This window comes from Bos taurus, chromosome 11 (genome assembly GCF_002263795.3).
Source record: "Bos taurus isolate L1 Dominette 01449 registration number 42190680 breed Hereford chromosome 11, ARS-UCD2.0, whole genome shotgun sequence".
Taxonomy (NCBI): Eukaryota; Metazoa; Chordata; class Mammalia; order Artiodactyla; family Bovidae; genus Bos; species Bos taurus.
In genome coordinates, this window is record NC_037338.1 from 62,341,902 (window position 1) to 62,361,142 (window position 19,241).

Sequence of the window (19,241 nt, forward strand, 5' to 3'; positions counted from 1 at the left end):
GTCTTCCCAGATCCTGAGATGGAATTACTAACCATTTTCCACCTAACCTCATCTTCCCTTCCTTCCCTCCTACTCATTCTAGCCTCTTCCATACCCTGCAAGAGATAAGAACTTTAGGCTGTCTCAGTTTGAGAACAGGAGTTGAGAGGGCAATGGCTAGTTGCTCTGAGGAAGAACATGTTTTCGAGTTCCTAGAGCACAGTGAGCAAGTGAGCAACGGGGGTGCTCACTTGGGTCACCAAGTGTAAGACTAACAGGCCAAATTGTGTAGAACCTTGTAATTGAGTATTGGGAGTGTGGCTTTTTTCTTCTCGGGGGTGAGAAGCCATTGGAGAATGCAACAGAGCAGTGAAGTGACCAATCTGGTGAGCAGGGGTAGAATCAGGGAGACCAGGGAATAGGCTGTCGCTGGAATTCTGGCTTGGAGCAGGGTGGCTGCAGGGGAAATAGTGAAAAACGTTAACATTATGAAATATTTTGTAAGTTGTACCTACAGGATTTACTAGGTAGGAGCGTGAAAGAGTAGAGTACGGATGGCTCTAAGGTTTTTGGCCTGTGTGACTGGAAATGTGGAGTTGTCTTTTACTGAGGGTGTGGAAGGCTTGGATAGAGCAGGTTTAGGGGGAGCATAATGGACAGTTAAATTTTAGAGATAGTGTACTTGGACCTTCAAATGGAGAAACTGAATATATGAGTCTGGAGGTCAGAAGAAAAATCTAGAAACAAGGTAAATTTGAGAGTTGTCAGTTTATAACCGGGTATTTAAAACCATAAGGATCACTGAGGCAGTTAATGGCAGGGTAGGGAGTCAAGAACTGAGCCCTGAGGAATGCCAAGGCTAGAGGATGTGGATATGGTGGAGGAAGCAGTAAAGGTGACTGCAGAGATGCAGATGAAGAACTGGGTAGAAAACCATGACTGTGTGTGGCCTGAAAGCCAAATGAAGAAAATGTTTCACGAGAGAGGAACGGATCATTTGTAGTCAAGTGCTCTGGCCAACTCAAGCAAGATGAGTGAGAACTCACAATTTGCTGTAACAGTATAGAGGTTCTGGAGCCTGACTGGCATGGATTTAAGAGAGAATAGAAGAGAAATTGAAGATACTGAATGAGAAAATTTATTCAAGAGTTTTGCCTTAAAGAAAAACGTAAAAATGAATCTATAGGTAGAAAGGGATATAAGGTTTTAGTTCTGTTTTTAAGTTGGGAGAATTTATAGCATGTTCTATAATGGCAGCCCACTCTAGTACTCTTGCCTGGAAAATCCCATGGATGGAGAAGCCTGTAGGCTACAGCCCGTGGGGTTGCAAAGAGTCGGACACGACTAAACGACTTCATTTTCACACATTGACGGGAATTGATAGAATCAAGAGGGAAGGAACACTGAAGAGGGAGAAAGGAGCATTGCTTCACAGTATCTTTGGGCAGTAACCATAAGAAGGGTTAGTCTTAAGTTGGAATAGAAATAGTCTGACCCCAGAACTAGGAGAGACAGGTTAACTCCAGAGCAAATGGGTGGTAGTGGTAAAGGCCAGTGTAAATTTTCCTGTTGCTTCTGTTTCTCAGCAAAATAGGAAACAAGGCCATACAGGACAATTTCTAGTGCCAGTAAATCTAAGGAAGTAAGAGGCAAAGATATTGATCTTGATACTTTGTGTTGTTGTTCTTCCAGAACTGTATTCCATTTCTTCTTAATCTTACCCATGTCATAAAGCCCAGCTCCAGTCTAGCTTGCTTCAAACCATGATGATCTCTTTTCCAACTAACTCCAGGTTGTGTGAACCACTTACCTGGCTCTTAGCATGGTGGTTATTTTTTACTTACTACTATTTTAATGTCTCATCTACTCAGCTGTAGTGTAAACACTTGATTGTGGGGACAAAGTTTACCTCCTGGTCTCTCCTACACAGGATATATAAACTCTCACTCCTCACATGGTGAGTCCTTAATAAACAGGGTTCTTCCCATAAAAGGCCTGAGCTTGGCCATAAACAGAATGTTTTACAGTTCAAGTAAACTACCTTGTTACTTTAATCCCTGTTTTTCTGTTAACCCATTTTTGAAACAATTTTTATGTTTCCATTTTTCTTTCAGGTTCAGGATTATCTAAGAAGATTTGAAAGTATACCAGATATGCTTGAACTGGATCACCTCACAGTTTCAGGAGATGTGACATTTGGCAAGAATGTTTCATTAAAGGTGTGTTACGATGAAAATTATAGTTCTTATAGTTTTATAAGACAGGTTTCATCCTCTTGTCCTAAATTTACCTTTATTTTAAGGAATACTTCTTACTCTGTACCAGATTGCTTATAAGATATGCATTTTCAAAATGAAATAGCTTACTACAATATTTAGTATTAATACTGTCATCCATAGACATACAACACAGTTAAAATATAATCATAATTGTTATGTATAGGAATTTTGTGGAACATAGCATTCAGATGGAAAGCAAACACTATTAAATAATTGAATTGGTACTATTTTATTGAAATATGACAGTCTTTAAAATCGAATCACTGATAAATTAGCATTCACTAAAGATGACTATTTGAAAGTAGAAAAAATAACAACTCCATTTATACTGATTATAATCTATTCCTGTTAAAGTAAAATGTCATCAGTATGAAGATGTTCATTCACATAACTACAGTGCTTGGGTACTTTGAGTATCATTCCAGCCTAGTATAAGAAATAGGAAGGACTATGGGTATGAATATTCAAGTTCAGAACCAAAGATACAACAGTTTTTTCCTAATCAAGTATTCTTTTAAAATTCCATACCTAGATTTCATGTGTTCTTATTAAAGTGACTTAAAGATCTTGAAAAAACAAAAAGATATATATATTTATATATAATTATTGCTGATACTGCCTTATCTAAACAGTTTTACTTAAGAAATGAAATATGAATTATTAAACTGTTCTTTAAAAAAAAACAAACCTGTATGTGGTAAAAACCAACCTGTATGTGGTAAAAACCAAGCACCGTGTAGTTTCTGAAGGTAGTAATGCTGGTGGCCTTGCAAGTAGTTCTTTGAAAGGGCCAGTCGTGCTGTGGCACTGATCCACTTCCCACTCCTAGATTCCTTGCCTCCTTATCAGAGATGGTACCAGAACTACTGCCAGGGTTGTGACAGGACACATTACAGTTTTCCTTAACAGGTCATTTGTTTTTCATATTTCATACCGTTTATAAATACGCTTACTCCATTGTAAGTGAAGTTCTACATAAACTTGATAACTGTATGAAAATCAACTGCATTTCAGCTTGCCGTTCCAATTACTCGTTTTTTCTGTCACTTAGGGAACGGTTATCATCATCGCAAATCACGGTGACCGAATTGACATCCCACCTGGAGCAGTATTAGAGAACAAGATTGTATCTGGGAACCTGCGTATCTTGGACCACTGAAATGAAAAATACTGTACACACTTTATACTCATTATGGGCTAAACAGTTTCTTACAATGAAAAGTTCCTCTAAGATTATAAAATAGGCAGGTACTGTTCTCTGTTACTGTACCCGGCAGTGTTAATTTTTAAAGTAGAGTTTTCTGCAGTATGCTTTTAGTCTTAAGAAAAGCACAGATGGAAGCAATACTTTTCTTTTTGGAAGAAGATCCTGAAAGTTAATTCATCTGAAAGTGCAATATTGTTTAATCTTAAAACTGGGGCAGCTCTGCTGGAAAATCTTTTAACAGAGGCCTCAGTGATGGTCATTTTGAACTGCTTGTGATTTCAAAAATAAAGCTGTGAAGCAATACATGTGTACACTCATACTTTTCAATGCTAACTTTATGAAATGCTGAAGAAAAATTTTGGTTTACTCTTTTCGAACAGTTGAAAGATTTACTCTATCAATTGCAAGATTTGCTCCTGGAATATTTAAGTACTCAATGGCCTAACAAATCCAGTTTTTACATTTCTGAGAATTAACCACATCATTATTTCCATAGGAATTAAACTTGAAGGTATATCTTTCATCTAGTTCTGAAACTGGGATGCCTGCCATGCTTTCCACAGACTCTCCATTTACTGAAACAAAGTGGTATTTCTTTCCCAGCTGAAGGGGGTGGGGTGGGCAGAGGTAGTACATTTCTTTCACATCCTTGTTCTCTAGTATAGCAGGGTGAGGGTATAACTTTATAAAAAGTTCCCTTTCCTTGAAGCTTCATTTCTTGAAGCTGCTTTGTTGTCACTGAAAATGTTCTTGAATAACCTTCCAAATCCAGCTCTGCTGGTAGTTTGAATTTTAGCTTTTCTCTAAGAATCAATTACATTTTTCAGTTCTTCCATGCTTGTTTTTGAGTAAGCTGCTTATTTTCTTTAAAATTTACTGTATACTATTAAAAAAAGTTGTCTTTTAAAGTCTGATAATTTTTTACAGCTTTATTTTAGACAGACAGTTTAAGAACCAATGACATACCTCTGTAATAAGGATAAAGGAAAGAAAACAGGCTTTCCTTTTAGGAAACCAAAGAGCACAAAGTAAGACTATTTCATTGTACATAATCACCACAAGGTTAGGCACTCTGACAGGGTTAGGCAAGATTCCTGGTGTGAAGTGAGGCACAGGCACTTTCATTTAATTCTAATTTTGAAGGTAGGTATTATAAAAGTCTTTAATTTAAATAATTTACTCATCACCTTATATTTCTGGCCCGAACACAGCAGCCTATATTTTAAAAGTTCTATCTATCCCTGGTCTTTGTTCATATACACACGGAAAGTAACTTACAAACAAGAACCCAAGGCAGGGGGCATACTTCAACGTTATCTAAATGTTAAAACGAGAACTCAAAATTAGGCAGAATAGATGAAAATGTATTCTTGCCCCTAAAAATAAAAAGGAAATAAACACCCCAACCCTTCATAGATACTTTTATAAAAATACAGCTGTTAAACTGCAGGCTTTCATATACCACATCTGATAAGTATTTAAATTAATAGTTGCATAAATAAACACCAAAATCTTACTCTTTAATTATTACTTGTGATCAGCCTTTCAAGTATTTAGACTATTCTGGAAGGCTTTATGCAGTTGACATACAGCGGTGATAAAAAGATTAAATTTGCAACACACAAAGCCTGAAACATTGGTCACTAAAACAAAAACTGAATTCCTAAATCCAAGCAATCAAAAGATGTTTATTTTTTATAGAAAGATCTGTAAAAAAATAATTTTTCAAACAGCTTTACTTTCATAGAGAAAACTTTCTACAGAGGTTGAGTAAGATTTTAATATTTTAAATTGTACCATCATTAAATAAAGTGGGACACCATATGAATTTCATTGCACTGGAAGAAATGCAAAGCATCTTTTAATATAAAGTATACAGAGCATTCTAGTCAACTACAGCTGTGTTACAGCTATGTGTTCTTTTGGATTTGGTCCAAAGAAACCTGAGTCTGTTTCCAGAGAGAATGAAAAATGTTATAGACACCTGATCAGTTACTCCTCACTGAAGGAAGCACACAAATGGCATTCCTTGTAGATCCCATTGAATCCCAGTTTCCCAACACTGACACACTCCTTTTCCCCTTCCCCAATCCCGGTTCACTGTGGGCTCCATATTCAGTTCTTGAGTCACAGGCGTCCATATTTCCATCATAAACACACATCCCCTGGTCAGATGAACTACCCAGTTTTCCAGTATGTCATCACCTTTTCTGTTCCCAGATCTCGGCCATATTTAGGTCCAAATCTTGAAGGCCTTTTAAGGCTTGAAGATTTCCAGTGTAAAAAGCTACATCTGCTGTGACCAACCTAAACATTGGAGAGAAAATTATTTTTAATCTCATGCTTTCATTTCAAATAAAGTAGCTGTGCTCAGAAAGTAAAAGACCTATCCTAGCTTCTAGACTGACTGTGATTTAAAATTTGGATGCCCTAGGGACCAAATGTCAGTATATTTCTCTTAGCAGGATTCCTACTATCATATAGTTAAATCATTTAATGCTGTCTCTCTCAACAGTTTTGTTGAAACAGCTCTGTCTCTCCAAAAGATTGGAGTCAGTTTCACAAATAAATTTATCTTAAAACAGTATGAAACAGAAAAATAATGGTGTAAACTGTTTTTTTGGATCAGTTCTCACTAGAGTATACGTGTATGTCACTAGTGAACTCAAGAAAAAGACAAGGTTTCCTGAGTGCCATCTTAAAAAGTTAAATGAAGGCTGGTACTCACATGTAAGTACTACTGGATACAAAACTTGATACTGACAATATAACAACACTTGACAAAAAGCCAAGAATTACACTTTTGAGTATTTAGCTGTCACATTAATGCTTATCCTTGAAAAAACACTCCTGGAAAGAAGGCTCAGATACATATAGCTCCACATACAAGAAATAGGGACCAGTCTGATGAGACGTGTATGTTGACAGATGTGGCCCACAGAGAAAACAGATCTTGATTTAGTATTTTATAAAGAAAGGAAATACAGCTTTGATATTTTAAAGAGCGTGTAAGGTCTGGATTGCTGGACTACAAGGGGGCAAGGATACTTGTATGTACTAGAATCTATAGATACCTTTGTACTTATGTACTTAATGTTTCAGCTTTTGTCACATGGCAGAATTTAGTTACAACCATATTTTTATTTGAAACTTCTGGTTCAGAATGCTTTAAAATTCATAAAAAGAGTAAATTATGTTTTCTGTGATAATAGGATCAGTAAATACACTGAAACTAACAGCAGAGGCTCAGAAAAGAACAAAGTCTTTTTAAGGCAAGTTTCCCACATTAAAAATTAAACAAAATTAACATAAATCTCCATTTAAAAAGATCAAGTTATGTTTAACAAACACAACTATTTATAGTCTATAGAAGAAAATACACAGAAAGTATATGCTGTACATCAAAGTTGAGAATTTTTGTTTGCTAAAAGGACCAAAAAGAAAAGCAAATATGTGCAATATGTGTAACCAATGAAGGATTAATTTGAAGGCATATGCAAAAATCTAAAATCAGCAAGAAAAAAATAATACCCAGATAAAAAATGGGCAAAGTATGAAAAGTCACAGATTAAAACACCTGAATGACAAATATGTGAAGACAAACATTAGGAAATGCAAATCAAAACAATACCATTGTATCCATTAGACTGCCGCTGCTAAGCTCCTAAGTCGCTTCAGTCGTGTCCGACCCTGTGTGACCCCATAGACGGCAGCCCACCAGGCTCCCCTGTCCCTAGGATTCTCCAGGCAAGAACACTGGAGTGGGTTGCCATTTCCTTCTCCAATGCATGAAAGTGAAAACTCAAAGTGAAGTCACTCAGTCGTGTCGGACTCCATGGACTGCAGCCCACCCACCAGGCTCCTCCATCCATGGGATTTTCCAGGCAAGAGTACTGGAGTGGGGTGCCACTGCCTTCTCCATCCATAAGACTGGCAACAATTAAAAAATGTAACAGCAAATGCTGGCAAGATATGGAATACAAGGGAATGTAAACTTGGTACAGCCACTTCAGAGAGCATTCTGGCAAATCCTAGTGGAGTAAAAATACACATCTGATTCACTTCTAGATATGAACCCTAAAGAAAAGATCACATCATTAGACATGTATAAAGGAAGATCTTCACTGTGGCATGATTGTAATGGAAAAAAATAATACCCTAAAATCAATCACTAGGTGAAATGGATACATTAATATGGTTGATTCATGTGGAAGAATACAATAAAGCAATAAAAAATGGATGATTTTTATATATCAGCATAAATAAATAATAGAAAAAGCAAGCAGCATATGTACAAAATATCATGCAAATAAAATTAATAAAGCAGCTCCACATATTTTCTGAGATAAAGAGGTAAATGAGAAGAACTTAAAGGATATAGACCAGATTTACTAGAAACACTGCCGAAGGGCTGGGAAAAAGAGAAAAGGACTGGAGATAGGGGTCAAGGGGTACTCAAGCCTTGTTTGGAATGCCAGTTTTTAAAAAATGCTGAACTTTGTTTTCAAGTGAAAATTAAAAATGTTAATACTGATCAATTCTAAATAACAGAAGTACAAATATTCTCCATATGTCTCTGTATTTTAAAAATGTCTTAAAATAGAGAAAAAGAAAATCACATTAAAAAGAAAATTTGCAGGGAAGGGGAGAAGGAAGGCAACATTGCTTAATGGGGCTTCCGAGGTAGTGCTATTGGTAAAAAACCCACCTACCAATGCAGGTGACATAAAAGATGCAGGTTCGCTCTCTGGGTAGGAAAGATCCCCTGGAGGAGGGCACCAGGCTCCAGTCCATAAGATCGCAGAGTCGGACACAAGCATGCACACCTATAACGGGCCTGGATTTCCTCTTCGGGTAGTAAAAAGTTTCAGTTCAGTTCAGTTGCTCAGTCGTGTCCGACTCTTTGCGACCCCATGGAGTGCAGCACGCCAGGCCTCCCTGTCCATCACCAACTCCAGAGATAACTCAAACTCATGTCCACTGAGTCAGTGATGCCATCCAACCATCTCATCCTCTCTTGTCCCCTTCTTCTCTCAACTTCAATCTTTCCCAGCATCAGGGTTTTTTCAAGTAAGTCAGCTCTTCACATCAGATGGCCAAAGTATTGGAGTTTCAGCTTCAGCATCAGTCCTTCCAATGAACACCCAGGACTGATCTCCTTTAGGATGGACTGGTTGGATCTCCTTGCAGTCCAAGGGATTCTCAAGAGTCTTCTCCAACACCACACTTCAAAAGCATCAATTCTTTGGCACTCAGCTTTCTTCACAGTCCAACTCTCACATCCATACATGACTACTGGAAAAACCATAGCCTTGACTAGACGGACCTTTGTTGGCAAAGTAATGTCTCTGCTTTTGAATATGCTATCTAGGTTGGTCATAACTTTTCTTCCAAGGAGTATGCATCTTTTTATTTTATGGCTGCAGTCACCATCTGCAGTGATTTTGGAGCCTAAGAAAATAAGGTCTGCCACTGTTTCCACTGTTTCTGCATCTACTTGCCATGAAGTAATGGGACCGGATGCAATGATTTTTGTTTCCTGAATGTTGAGCTTTAAGCCAACTTTTTCACTCTCCCCTTTCACTTTCATCAAGAGGCTCCTCAGTTCTTCACTTTCTGCCATAAGGGTGGTGTCATCTGCATATCTGAGGTTACTGGTATTTCTCCCGGCAATCTAGATTTCAGCTTGTGCTTCAACCAGCCCAGAGTTTCTCATGATGTACTCTGCATATAAGTTAATAAGCAGGATGACAATATACTGCCTTGACGTACTCCTTTTCCTCTTTGGAACCAGTCTGTTGTTCTCTGTCCAGTTCTAACTGTTGTTTCCTGACCTGCATACAGATATCTCAAGAGGCAAGTCAGGTGGTCTGGTAGTCCCATTTCTTTCAGAATTTTCCACAGTTTGTTGTGATCCACACAGGCAAAGGCTTTGGCATAGTCAATAAAGCAGAAATAGATGTTACCTGGAACTCTTGCTTTTTCAATAATCCAGCAGATGTTGGCAATTTGATCTCTGGTTCCTTTGCCTTTTCTAAAACCACCTTGAACATCTGGAAGTTCACGGTTCACATATTGTTGAAGCCTGGCCTGGAGAATTTTTAGCATTACTTTGCTAGTCTGTGAGATGAGTACAATTGTGTGGTATTTTGAGCATTCTTTGATATTGCCTTTCTTAGGGACTGGAATGAAAATGGATCTTTTCCAGTCCTCTGGCCACTGCTGAGTTTTCCAAATGTTCTGACATATTGAGTGCAGCACTTTCACAGCATCATCTTTCAGGATTTGAAATAGCTCCACTGGAATTCCATCACCTCCACCAGCTTTGTTCGTAGTGATGCTTCCTAAGGCCCACTTGACTTCACATTTGAGGATGTCTGGTTCTAGGTGAGTGATCACATCATCGTGATTATCTGGGTCATGAAGATCTTTTTTGTACAGTTCTTCTGTGTACTCTTGCCACCTCTTAAAATCTTCTGCTTCTGTTAGGTCCATACCATTTCTGTCCTTTATTGAGCCCATCTTTGCATGAAATGTTACCTTGCTATCTCTAATGTTCTTGAAGAGATCCCTAGTCTTTCCCATTCTATTCTTTTCCTCTATTTCTTTGCACTGATAAGGCTTTCTTATCTCTCCTTGCTATTCTCTGCATTCAAATGTGTATATATTTCCTTTTCTCCTTTGCTTTTTGCTTCTCTTCTTTTCACAGCTATTTGTAAGGCCTCCTCAGATAGCCATTTTGCTTTTTTGCATTTCTTTTCCATGAGGATGGTCTTGATCCCTGTCTCCTGTACAATGTCACGAACCTCCGTCCATAGTTCATCAGGCACTCTGTCTATCAGATCTAGTCCCTTAAATCTATTTCTCACTTCCACTGTATAATCATAAGGGATTTGATTTAGGTCATACCTGAATGGTCTAGTGGTTTTCCCTACTTTCTTCAATTTCAGTCTGAATTTGGCAATAAGGAGTTCATGATCTGAGCCACAGTCAGCTCCTGGTCTTATTTTTGCTGACTGTATAGAGCTTCTCCATCTTTGGCTGCAAAGAATATAATCAATCTGATTTCGGTGTTGACTGTCTGGTGACGTCCATGTGTAGAGTCTTCTCTTGTGTTGTTGAAAGAGGGTCTTTGCTATGACTAGTGCATTCTCTTGGCAAAACTCTATTAGCCTTTGCCCTGCTTCATTCTGTAAAATGTTTGGAACTAAACAAAGCTGGTGGTTGCACAGAGGTGGTGGTTGTGAAGGCACTAAGGGCCCCTGAATTGTTAACTGTGCAATGTTTAATTTTATGTTATGTCCCAATTTCAGCTTGAAAAAAGTAAAATTTTAGAGCCATTTCAGAACAAAAAATTCCTGTCTTTGGCTACAGTCTAGAGGTAAGTCTTCAGGAAATTCTATCCTTCAAGGGATCAAAGACATATTTGACTTACTAAGTATTACTGTCTTTAAAAGTATGAGACAATGAAGATCTTGAAGGTGCCAATCCCCAAATAGTTATGTTAACAAAGAAAATAACAGGTGATGAATTAATTTGGATGCTTCAGATCTACTGCTCTGAAAACAACCAACTAGCAAGATTCAGTTATGGAATAAAAGTAGGAATGTATGAGAGGAATGGGACTTTAAAATAGTATTAGGTTTCTTTGAATAGTGTCTGAGAGATATTTGGTATTCATTATACTGTCATGAAACTTTTCTGTGGCTTTGAAATTTTTGAAAAAAAAAATTATTTAAAAAAAGAAGAACCAGGTAATAATCAAAAGAAAATCAGATTTTTGCATAAAACTCTTAAATTCAGCCTGGCGGACAAATTCAGCAGTTTGAAGCTTACGAATAGTTTTCTGCAAAATCAATTTACTGTATTCTCCAACATCACAGGTTTTAACTGCGTGGGTTCATTTTTCAAAAATAGTAAATATTAGAGCATTATATGATCTGCAGTTGGTTGAATCTGTGAATGTGGAATTGTGGATACAGAGAAACCCTGTATATCGAGGGCCAAGTCCTTAAGTTATTCTCGAATTTTTCAACTGCTAGAGGGCAGCACACCTAATGCCCTTCCCTACCTTGTTCAAGGTCAAACATACTTTTTTTTTTTAAAGGGCAAAGCCAACTTCTGATTCCAAAATATGGTTTTTACATTTGTCCCTGTAAGTTTGAAATTTAAGCCTGAAATGTCTTTAATGGGGAAAAAAATATTCCATTCCTAAAAATCCATGAACAGGTAACAGAGTACAGAAATCATACTAAGGTGTAACTTATATGATCAGTGTCTTGCATTTTATATAATCTTTAAATTCATATCCTAACCTACATTGCTCTTAACAAAAATTCTGTTACAGAACTTTTTATCATTCCCAATATAAGAAATATTAAGGCTCAGCAAGATTAAGTGACTTGCTCAGTAATAGAGCTAGTAAGTGGCCAAACTTAACCCAAGTTTTCTGATTCTAAATCTTATGTTTTATATGTCATATTATTTCACCAATAATACATAAAATTTGTTCAATGGCTTACAAGAAAATATATGCACATTATTTTTTGTAACTCTGTGGAGGAATTAGAGATTTTATCACTCTCATTTTATACATAAGGCAGAGTTTAAGTGACTTTCTCATGGTCATACAGGTACAAAGTAGGACTCTGAGTCCTGTCTGGACAGCTGAAGACTACGGGTGACCGACCTAAGGAGGTGCTACTAACGCACACTGCCTCAAAGGAGACATTAAGGTCAGTTAACTAACTGAGCATTTATAAAACACGTTAACATAAACAGACAGATAGATATAGAGATACAGCACCCCCACAGAGGGAAAAAAAAAGGCAAAAGATTGCTGATTTTACAACTGTGGGGCCCTGGCAAGATTACAGTGGTAAAGGAGAGCGTAATGAATAAAAACTAATCAAACAACTCTATATGGTAGTATGTGGTAAAAATATGTTGAAAACATACCCATTTTGAGGTCCTCCATCATTTATCACATTTAAGTGAGATAACTGCTTTTTCAAGTGGAGTTTGTAACTTGCATTAATTCTTAAAAATAACATCTGGAAAAGAAACAAATCTAAGTTTCTTAAAGTTCTACTGCCACAGAAGACATAAGTAATTAATATTATTTGGAGAAAATTTTTTTGCTTTGGCATATACTTTTAAAATGCTCCTCTGAAAGTATGGAATTGCTATTTCAGTACAGTTTTTCTCCTTAGTTGGGTAAAAGCTCTTTTTGCCCTTCACAGCAGTACTCCTTTTAGTGATATGATTTACTACTGCCTTTCTGCCCCTTAAAAGTCTTCTGGAATATGTAAATGGGATGAACCATACAGGTAAAAAGAATAGAGAAAAGATGGAGAATTCTGCATTAACTAGGAACCTGATAGAGAAAAAAGTCACAATGGTAAAAGGAAGGCTATTGTTACCCTTCTAAATTACTTGGAAGTATTTTATCGCTCCATATGCAGATTTTTAATGCAATGGCCCAGTACTTCTTTGGGAAATGCCTGACCTGAAATTACATAAAATTAATCTATGGAAACAATTTTGTGAAATACATTTTCCATGACAAAAATATATAAAGTCATCTATGGAAAAGTTTTATGGAATCACTGGTACTCAAATGACAATAATGACATAAAACCTATACTTTGTGCCCAGGTTTGAAAAGAGTTCACTTTAAATGAAGATGCAGATAAAAATACATGAAATACCTGTGTATTCACCTCACTGACCTGGCTAAGTCTTGCTCCAGAATTAGAACTCAGAGGGAAAATTCAGAAAGTCAGAATGTCAGAGGTGGGGGATCTTGCATGTGGAATGAAAATGATGGTTTGGCTAGGAAGACTGAGAAAGGAAAAAAGACCCTAGTGGGTGCTCTGTATCTCAAAGCTCCTCCTAAGTCCTCAGTGAGCCCCAAAGATGGTGGATGATATTTATTCATAAAGTTAGTATGATTAATAAAAACATAGGAAAACATGAGAAGATGGTAATAGCTAGTATAAGATGGAAGTTCAAGGTGGTGTGGAAAGGAGACCAGCAGAAGCAAAAGCAGGGAAGAGACACTACAAAACCTACACTTTGCTCCCAAATACCAATGCCATGCACTCAACCAATTAGAGACAAACTGAAATAAGAAATTTGTCTGAAGAGCAAAAATTTCAGTGAAAGCTAAGATCATTAGTCATATAACAACTAGGCTTGTACTAATTATAACACTGTGTTTGTTAAGTCGCTTCAGTCGTGTCCGACTCTTTGCAAGCCAATGAACTGTAGCCCGCCAGGCTCCTCTGTCCATGGGACTCTCCAGGCAAGAACACTGTTGCCATGCCCTCCTCCAGGGGATCTTCCCGACCCTAAATACAACTAAGCTTGATTGATCACCTGGTATAAAGGGAACAAACTAAGGTGGATAAAGAAGACTGAAAAAAAGAAGTACTGGAACCTTTAAAGTACTCCTAGGAAATGAAATTGAGGGAAGTCAGGGGTAGGAATGTAGTGGAAAAGTGAAGAGAATACGGATGATCGTGTAGGGAAAACAGAGGCAGAGGGTGGATACTTCATAGGCAAGAGATGCTAAAGTCTACCCATTTTGCTATTTTTCCTTATTTGTGCCTACTACACATCATTTATGCTGACCTAACAAACATTAAGGTATACTGATTTGAATTATTAAGTCAAACAGTAATTTCTTCCCTATCCAATTTGGATTATAATCAATGTGTAACTTATTCTACTATTCACTGATTAAATGCTAGCCCTGATTTTCAAACTAATAATGTAATAAATAATGTTGGTAGAATCTGGGACTTCTGATGACCCAATGGACAAATAAAAATGTGCTTTTTAGAATGCTGAGCACAGAGCAAAGCTACCACTGCACTAGCCTGTCAGGGCAAGGAGGGCTTTGAAAACAGAATTTCTATCCATGTTCCACAAGTCAATATAACAACTGGAAAAAAATAATAATGATCATATTGGAACATGAACTAAGCTTACATATGTCAACAGTACATAAAAACACTTCAATTCTGCATGCATATTATGATATATATAATAGTTTTAGGAATTACTACTCACTTGCGTTTGTTCTTCAGGAAGGAGATCAAATATAGCTTCATGCATTTTTGCCATTTGCTTACAAATATTCCTGAAACAGGCAGAAGGAACGGGAGCTTTCACTTCATACTGGCAGGGAAAAATAATGAGAATTATATTCATGTCCTCTGTAATGTGTACTATCCCCACTGTTCACTAAAACATATTATTTTCTGCCCTTACACATCTAACTCTGATATAGTTGAAGCTTACACTTCAACTATATTCTGTGCTACTCATGCAAATCTCAAAAATTTTTCATCAAAAATTCTAATCTACTTTGAGACAGCCAGCATAATTTAGTGGCTAAGAACACAGATCTTATGCTTCCCTTCATAAGAGGGGCGTGTGATGTGTTGCTCAGTCACGGTCTGACTCTTTGTGACCCCATGGACTGTAGCCCACCAGGCTCCTTTGTCCATGGAATATTCCAGGCCAGAATACTGGAGTGGGTTACCATTCTTTACTCCAGAGGATCTTGACTCAGAGATGGAACTGCATCTCTTGTGTCTCCTGCACTGGTAGGCAGATTCTTTACCATGGTGCAACCTGGGAAGCCCTAGATGGACTGCTGCTGCTGCTAAGTAGCTTCAGTCGTGTCCGACTCCGTGCGACTCCATAGACGGCAGCTCATCAGGCTCCACCGTCCCTGGGATTCTCCAGGCAAGAACACTGGAGTGGGTTGCCATTTCCTTCTCCAAAGCATGAAAGTGAAAAGTGAAAGTGAAGTCGCTCAGTCGTGTCTGACTCTTTGCGACCCCATGGATTGCAGCCTACCAGGCTCCTCCGTTCATGGGGTTTTCCAGGCAAGAGTACTGGAGTGGGGTGCCATTGCCTTCTCCAAAAGACGGACTGCTTGGGTCCAAATTCCAACTCTTAAAATTCTTAGCTATGTGAGATTGGGTGAGTTACTTCTCTGTATTAGGTGAGATTATTTCTCTATATCTCAAAGGGCTTATTCTGAGGATTTTAAAAGATGGTTCATAAGAACTCAAAACTGTGTGTGATATAAAGGAAGTACTCAAAAATGTTAGCTACTATTCTGGCTCAATATAGAATAATGAATCATTAAAGTAGGCCCTTCAAATTAACATTTTGTTTTTTAAACATGATTTTTAGAATGTGTTCAAAGTGGTCATATCTGAAATCAATAAAACTGGTAGAACTAAAATGTTCTTTTTCTTTTGTAGGTGGGCCAATACTGTAATATTTACCCTAATTTTCAAGTATCTATACTAAAAATTTTTTAATTAGGTAAATTCATTTATTATTCTTACATCTGGAACAGTACACTGGTATGATTTAGATAATCACCTTTTGGCCCATATTATAGAGTTCACAGCTTAAATTATACATCACTTTCATTTATAAGTCAAATTTGGGCCAAATAACTATATTTTAGATGTATTAATCTCATATAGTTTATTAAAATGATGAGTTCCAATATACTGCGGTAGTAGAACCATGTAGAAGTCATCATGTGACTGGACCAAGCAACACTGTGACAACTCAACAATTTCTCTCTTCAGCCTACAGTATATCAAATATCCCCTTTTCTTTTTTTTTTCCCTTTTCTTTTTTTACTAACAGTTCTAAGATATAATTTGTATACCATAAAATTCACCCCTTTAAAGTACACAATTAACTGGTTTTTAGTAAACTCATAGCTATACAACCATCACCACTAATTTACAAACACTTCCATCAACCCAAAAAGAAACCCCATCTCCATTAGCAGGCACTCCCCATTCCCCGCTCTCCTCAGTTCCTGGCAACACTAGTCACTAATGGAATCACACAGCACATCGCTTTTGTGACTGGCTTCCTTCACTTGGCATGCTTTCAAAGGTTCATCCATGTTGCATCCAGGACGTCATCCTTTTCACGGCTATACAATATTCCACTGCATGAATAAACCATGGTTAATCCAGTCATCAATTAATAGACATTTGGGTCATTTCTACTTTTTGGCTATTATGAATAATAATGCCATGAACATTCATGTACAGATTTCTGTGTAGGCAGATGTTATCAATTCTCTTGAAGTAGAATTACTGGGTCATATGATAACTCCATGTTCAACCTTTTGAGGAAATGCAAAATGTTTTCCAAAGCGGCTGTACCACTTTACAATTTCACCTAGAAATGTATGAGGGTTCCATTTTCTCCATATTCTCTCCAATACTTGTTACTGTCCTTATTTTACCCATCCTAGTGGGTATGAAATAATCTCACAATGGCAAAATCCCCTTATCTTAATTACCCCCATGTCCTGGGTTGAATAATATTCCCCCAAGATTCATGTCCACTTGGAGCCTCCTAAGGTCATACTGGATTGGAGTGGGCCCTAAATCCACTGACTGGTATTTTTATAAAAGAAAGGAGAGGGAAATTTAGACACAGAAACACACAGAGGGAAGATGGTCATGTGAAGACAGAGGCAGGGACTGAAGTGATGCATCTCCAAGTCAAGGAATGCCAACAACTGACAGAAGCACCTGAAAGAGGCAAGGGAGTTTTCTCTGTTAGAGCCTTTAGAGGGAGCATGGTCTGGGGACACTTTGATTTGAGATTTCTATCCTCCAAAAACTATAAGACAATGCACTTCTGTGTTCTAAGCCCCTTACTCTGAGGGAATGTTATGGCAGCCCTAGTAAACTTGTATACCCCTCAAAACTTTCCTTCATCACTGCTTTCCCTCAAAATAGTATTCTTTCTGTATGACTTTTACCATACATGGCTTCAATCATTTAAACTTGATACTGTACTTCTTTATTCTCAACCTTTAAAATGTGGTTCTTGCCACCATTCAAACTATCTTCCCTCTTCTGAAATTTCTCTCTTGGAAAAAAATTACTAAAGAGGTCCTAATTTCCAAAGTTAATAACTTTTTTAGTTCCCCTTCCTTGTTTCTCTGCAGTATTTCACACAACCTCACACTGAAAACGTTGTCCTGGTGCAGTACAACGCTTTCCCAGTTCCTTTCCTCCTAACCTTCCCCCTCTTCTATCTCCTGTCTCCTAAGTGCAAAGCAACTTTAATATTAATCCTCTCTTATCTTCCTCACTTTTCTCAATGTTGTTCAATCCCATGACTTCTAATATATCTCTAGTTATGAACCACTTCATTACATGCTCCCCTTTATTACATTCATTACATGCTCCAATCCACATTTGAGCTTACCATGAGCTTTCCCAAACCTGCTCTCTTACCTGTTTCAATTACTATTACCAGTATTACCATCCTCCTGGTCACACAGACTTGAAATCTCCAACTTAAAAGTTTTTAACTCCTTCTTTTCTTTGTTTCCTTGTATTGAATCAGTGACTAAGTCTCACCAATTATACTTTCAAATTATTTTACACATTAGTTAGTACTCTAGGTCAGAATTTCTAAACCTCTACACTACTGACATTTTGAGCTAGATAATTTTTTGTTGTGGGGGCTGTCCTGTGTATTGTAGGATATTCAGCAGCATCCTTAGTCTCTACTCACTAATTACCAGTAACCATCCCACACGAAACTGTGACAACCAAAAAACTGCCACAGACAAAGTACAGATGACAAACTAACACATGAAAAGATACTCAACGTATTAGTCATTATAGAAATTAAAACTACAATGAGATATCACTCAATGCAGACCCACCAGAAGACTAACGTTAAAAAACAGAGACAACAGAAAGAGCTGGTGAAGATAAAAGAGTATCCAGAAGTCTTATACATCACGAAATTGTATAGTCACTTTGGAAAATCATATGGCAGTTTTTTTTAATAAAGTTACCATAAAGTTTTACATCTCTATGCCACCATCAATATATTCAAAGTATTTACACAAAAGAAAACACATGCCCACACAAAGATGTGTCCATGAATGTACATTATTCATAACAGCCAGAAACCGGAGAAAATCCAAACATCTATCAATTGATGAATGGATAAACAAATAGTAGTACTTCAATCAATACCACTTTATAATAAAAATGAACAAGATATTAACACATGTTGTAACATCCATGAATTTCAAAAGCATTATGCTAAATGAAAGGAACCTGGGACAAGATGTTAATTCTGTATAATTCCATTTATAAGACATACTGGAAAACACAAAACTAAATAGAAGAAAATTAGATCAGTGGTTGTCATAGTTTTGGGGTATTGGGAAAGGATTAACTTCAAAAATACCCTAGAGGATGTTTAGCAGTGATGGAATTGTTCTATACCTTGATTGTGGTCATTCTACTACCCCATTCAGGTTAAAATTCATCAAACTATATACTTAGGTATATATATATATATACTTAGGTATATAAAATTCATCAAACTATATACTTAGGGTGAATTTTACTCAATGTAAATTATACCTCCATCAACCTGACTTAAACTGCTTAGCTTTCCACTGGAGTCAAAGCCCTCTTCTATCTTTCCAACGTATCTCCCACTCTACTCTTGGGCTTACCCACCCTAATACATTAGCTCTATGGAATTACTTACTTTTGTTATTATTAAAAACAACAGCAAAAGCATTAGCAATCAATGTTTACTGGAACTGTCTCTAGTCAGATACAAAGATATGATAAAAGAAAAGTGCTCCACATATATTATCTCATAAATCCTCACTACATCTTTATGAGATTTTTATTATTATCCCCATTTAGAGATAGAATCTGAGGCTTAAATAA

At 37.2% G+C, this 19,241-nt stretch overlaps 2 protein-coding genes across 12 annotated transcripts in view; one reads left to right on the plus strand and one right to left on the minus strand.

Annotated features, from left to right (window-relative positions):
* UGP2 (UDP-glucose pyrophosphorylase 2) overlaps positions 1-3,768 on the plus strand; it is a 56,525-nt gene extending 52,757 nt beyond the window's left edge. For all 4 annotated transcript variants that reach the window (XM_005212738.5, NM_174212.2, XM_024998265.2 and 1 more), the window contains 2 exon segments: positions 2,094-2,198; positions 3,310-3,768. In XM_005212738.5, coding sequence (XP_005212795.1) covers positions 2,094-2,198; positions 3,310-3,417 — 213 coding nt within the window. In that variant the 3' untranslated portion in view covers positions 3,418-3,768.
* A 611-nt stretch (positions 3,769-4,379) lies between these two features.
* Positions 4,380-19,241, minus strand: part of VPS54 (VPS54 subunit of GARP complex) — a 156,505-nt gene continuing 141,643 nt past the window's right edge. For 6 of the 8 annotated variants that reach the window (XM_059891566.1, XM_059891565.1, XM_005212812.5 and 3 more), the window contains 3 exons: positions 14,542-14,649; positions 12,424-12,518; positions 4,380-5,772 (listed from right to left, as the gene is read on the minus strand). In XM_059891566.1, coding sequence (XP_059747549.1) covers positions 5,667-5,772; positions 12,424-12,518; positions 14,542-14,649 — 309 coding nt within the window. In that variant the 3' untranslated portion in view covers positions 4,380-5,666. The remainder of the gene's footprint in view (positions 5,773-12,423; positions 12,519-14,541; positions 14,650-19,241) is intronic. The other 2 variants (NM_001105460.2, XM_059891567.1) reach the window with 2 other exon arrangements.